This window comes from Propithecus coquereli, unplaced genomic scaffold, assembly GCF_000956105.1.
Source record: "Propithecus coquereli isolate 6110/MARCELLA unplaced genomic scaffold, Pcoq_1.0 Scaffold57, whole genome shotgun sequence".
NCBI lineage: Eukaryota > Metazoa > Chordata > Mammalia > Primates > Indriidae > Propithecus > Propithecus coquereli.
The window spans coordinates 469,828-474,798 of NW_012151618.1; the positions used below are offsets into that span (position 1 = coordinate 469,828).

At 30.7% G+C, this 4,971-nt stretch overlaps 1 protein-coding gene across 1 annotated transcript in view; it reads right to left on the reverse strand.

Moving 5' to 3' along the window:
• DMXL2 (Dmx-like 2) overlaps window positions 1-4,971 on the reverse strand; it is a 181,885-nt gene that overhangs the window by 106,253 nt on the left and 70,661 nt on the right. Inside the window, exons 7-8 of the mRNA XM_012658020.1 lie at window positions 3,007-3,185; window positions 1,322-1,505 (exon numbers count right to left, since the gene is read on the reverse strand). Of these exons, the coding sequence (XP_012513474.1) occupies window positions 1,322-1,505; window positions 3,007-3,185 (363 nt within the window). The remainder of the gene's footprint in view (window positions 1-1,321; window positions 1,506-3,006; window positions 3,186-4,971) is intronic.

Genomic DNA, 4,971 nt, shown 5'->3' on the forward strand with positions numbered 1-4,971 from the left:
TTTGTTTTATTTTATGTAACAATTAGTAATTCAATTTAACAAATACTTGAAAAGCAATATATTAGGTACAATGGAGGATACAAAGATGTCTAAAAGCCCTTAGCCTCCAAGGCTCCTACGTAATTTGAAGATAAAATATGTTCCATAAGTATACATAATGATTGTAAACATCTAGTTAAAAATTAAGCACTTTGTCCCACTAAATTTCAATATCAAAATAAAAGATAACTGTAGCTGTCTGACTTCTGCTTTTAATTTCATTTATGTTTTGAACATTGAAAAATAAATATTAATAGTGCCCAATCACAGTATCAGAGAAGCCACTTTAAATAAAACTTTTAAGGACCACCTCCTTAACCTATCAAACTCACATAATATTTCTGCTTGGTAAAACAGCAAAGCCACTTTAGCTATGCAACCATTAAACTGTTAATGTAAATACATAATGTAAAAGTACAACCAATAATATACATTACTGATTATAACATATTAAGTATAAAAGCAAGTTATAAAGCGTTATTGCATAATATGATCTCAATTCTGTAAATAAAGAAAAATACACATACACACATAACTGGAATAGCTGGATTATAAATTCCATATTTGTTCTCCTTTTCTTAATCTAACTTTAGAATAAGCATATATTTCTTATATAATAAAAATAGTCATAAGAAAATGGTAATCTGTTTAGTATAATACACTTCTGGTAATTCTGAATAATGTGTCTATCTCATTTTATTTCCTAATCATACTGGACATAATAGTTTATACTACATATTATAAATAATCTAATTTCTTATAAAGTATTTTTATCTCATATTGTATTTAAAAATTAGAAAAATTATTTCACTTTCAAAATATTCAACCATGCAAAGCAAGTACATGAGTTTATTTGTGTCTAATATCTTAATAAATAATATCTTAATTTTAAGGAACAAAATAGACATTTTTAATTAGAACAATAAAAATAAAATTTAATCCTCATGAAACAAAAGCAAAATATTTTTAATTACAACTAATTTCAAGGACCTTTATGTGCTTTAATCAAAGCTACTTACTCCTACAGATTTTCACATTTGAAAACAAAGGAATTAAAATTATATTATTTACCTACAATACATATCTGAGAGCATTACTATCTGTATTTGGCTTCTTAGTGGTATAAAATGAGTAGTCTTACAAGGATAAATGAGAATTTATTCCTACTAATTTCATCATTACATATACCATGTGTACCATCTGTATCTTAGCTTATGAATTTCCACCAGACTCACATATCTTCAAAATTCATTTTAAAGATAAAACTTAAACAATATAATACCTCAAGAGCATGTTGTATTCTGTCTTTATGTCTTCCAGCATGAGGAAGATTACTGGCAATGCTGGAAGTGGTAGTCTCACAAATCTGCTCACCCAAAAGACAGTCTTCTGGTAATAAGGTTTCTGCCCAGAGCCGGCACACACCATCATGGCATGAAGTTAATAACACATTACAGACAGAACCCCTAACAACAAAGAGAAATAAATAGAGGTTACTGTGAATATCAATGCCATCAACTAATTAAAGGCTATTAATATTTGCTTATTCATGTATAAAGATGACATTAGCACAAAACACTGTATGGGAAAAAGTAATCAATCAAAAGAGCTTGAAATCAGATACAGTAACACTGTGACCATCATAAAACCAGGAAACAGTCTTGAAAAAGGAAATAGAAATTAATGCCAGATTACACATGTGCTGCTTGAAATCTAGGCTCTGGAAGATTATTAGTATCTCCTAAACAAAACAAACAACAAAAGAAAACTTAGTAATTGCAACTTACAGAATGACCACAATAAAAGATCATTAAATGTAATTAAACTATCTGGTTTATGGCAGTAGTGCCATCATTTTATATTCTCCTTCCTTAATCCAAACAGTTATGATAGGTAAACAAAGAAGCATCTTCACAATAAAATTGTAAGAAGAACATCATTTCAAACTATAAATCAATTTCTATTAAGTAAAAATGGCATTACATCAAGCAGCAATAGTGACTTAACTGTTATAAAACAAAAAAAATCATTTTCCTTTAAAAAATGCTTACATAGAATCTGAGTCATAAGTATTTTACAAATGTTATCAATAGATGCGAATAACTTAAACAGAATAAACCTTTTATTTGGATTCTGAAAATATATAAATTTTCCTTTTACTTTACTGAGTCATCATTTACTGAGCATCTCTATGATGTGTGCTGTATTTCATATCAGGTGTAAGCAGTTCTCAGATATATTTAGTAGTTGAAATAACCCTCCCTCAAGAATGAATAGATTTCTAAGCAAGCTTCTGAATGCCCAACAGCTTTTTTTAGACCTGTTTATAATACATGAATCATCTGTATGAGCTGTTTTGCAGTTTATTTAATCTTCCCAATACCTTTAAGAGATGCCAAAACAATGAGGAAAAACTTATAATAAAAGAATCTTTTGAGAAAGTTCTGTTGGCAGCCCTAAGAGTTAAAAAAAAAAAAAAACACAACCTGGCTACTTTATTCACTGTATATTATATGCTTTAATATCATGCATATTACTGACAGTTTATTACTGTGCTTTAATAACCCTCAATGTGTGGTTTCCTGTAACTTGTAAACATTTTCTTGCTAGAATCTTCTAGTACTGCAGTTACTACTAACAATTCCATTGCCTGGCACATAGTATGTGCAAAGGCCTGTACTAAGCACTTTACACACACAAACACATTTCAGTCTCACAAAAATTCTCTGAGGTAGGTACTATTACTGTCCTCATTCTACAGAGAGAAAACTGAGGCATAGAGAGCTTAAGAAATTTAGTCAAAAGCTCATGAAGCTAATAACAACAGTAGGATCTGAATTCAGGCAGCTTGACTCCAGAACCTATGCTATTAATCATGACCATGTCAATAACAAAAGGACTTCATTTTCATTATTTTTATAAACATATAAGCATACAAACTAAAGTTATGTGATACATTCATCTTACCTGGGCATATACTTGCTAGTTTTACGCCATGAAAAACCTGTCACGGCTCGGGGATGTGCCAAGTAAACGAAGGAAAACTGAGTAGAAGCCTGTCTCCTTTTCACTTCATGATGATCCTGAGGTATAATTGAAGACTTCCAACCAGTCATTGGATACCATACTTTCAAAAGACAATCGTCCTGCAAAATACAGAGGACAATATAAAATTAATTTGTACATATATAATTCAAAATTGAAGTGATTTGAAGAAGTTTTAAAAATTCAGCTGTATCTACAAACTAATGTGAGAACTATACATAGTATAATACCAAACCTAACATGAAGTTTATTGCTCTAAAGAATACTATTCTTGAAAAATAAATGGACAGTTTATTCACTATCAGTCTTCTCTGTGTAATGGTATTTTTCAAATGTGGACTAATGCCAAATTCCCCCATTTAGATATACATAGGTCACTGTAGAGAAAAGATTCTCATGATAGCCCCTTGGATAAGTTAATTAAAAAAAGATAAGAAAGGTCCATGTTATTCTAACAGTCATTGTCATTATCCTTTCCTTTCTGAAGTGGTCTATAATGATGAAACCGTTCTTAAATTTGAATTGTTTCTTGCTTGACATAAGGAATCAGCAAACTTTTTCTGTAAAGGGCCAGAGAGTAAGTAAGTTAAGCTTTATGGGCCACACTGGTCTGTGACACAGATCCTTCTTCATTTTGTTCTTATAGCCCTTTAAAAAAGTAAAAACCATTCTTAGCTCATGGGCCATGGTTCTGTGATCCCTACTCTAAATGAAGGGAAAGGATTTAGGTAGCTGTCAGGAAACACCTCTCCAGCCACTTAAAATATTACAGGTATAACAGTAGGCATTGACTCTATCATTCTACTTAGTTCTGACAATTTTGTTAAAGGCCTACTAATTGTATTTTAACAAAAACTATCTGCATTATAGAGCTTTATAAACAATAATGAAGAGGATGTTAAGGGAAATAATAAATGTTACCATTTGTGCAAAAATACAATCTCTAAGAAACACTGAAATTATATATTCCTGAAAAGTGTGTATAGGACCAAATATTTTCATCTGGACTATACAAACACTTCTGTTTTTTCTATCTTGGTACTCATTCTCAATTTATGCTGCATAATAAAATGTATGTTTCCATTAATGCTTCATTTGTTTGGATATTTTAATTATACAGCAAATCTTTTAAAGTGCTTAATCTGAAACAACCACTCAGTGATGTACTAGTGGCTTTCCTCCAAGTACCTTCCTCATCTTTGCATCGTTTCATGTAAACAAATTTATAGCACATTCTACGGCAGTGATTTCAGCCTATGTATCACAAAAACCCAAGCAGTACCTCAGAGCCCCTCAGAAGTCAGAAAAGAAATGCAAAGAGCCCCACAAGCAGATGGTATCTAACCCCTTTTCCCATTCCCACCAGTCTCCCTCTCAAATGAAGTAGTCCCGTGTTCATCTCTTACTGCCTGAAACTCTAAAACCACACCAGAATTAAATTAGTAATCAATAACATAAAGATAGTTTAAAAATTCCCAAATATTCGAAAGCTAAACAAAATTTCTAAATTATAAGTAAAATTTTAAAATAGGTTGAAAATATGAATTAAAATGAAAGCACAACATATCAAAATGGGGGGCTGCAGATACATCAGTGCATAGGAAATTTATAGCTTTATATGCTTATGTTAGAGAAGAAAAAAGGTCTTAAATCAATGGTTTAAGCTTCCACCTTAAGTATCTAGTAAAAGAAGTGAGCTTTTACTAGAACCTATTATAAATAGATACAAAGAACCCACTATAAATGAACTCACTGTAAATAAAGGTAAGGAAGAATAGAAAACAATTAAATAAAATACAAAAAGTAAAGAGAAATCAGTAAATCTAAAAGCTATTTTTGGACAAGAACAATAAAATTTATAATCCTCCAACACAGTGATCAAGAATA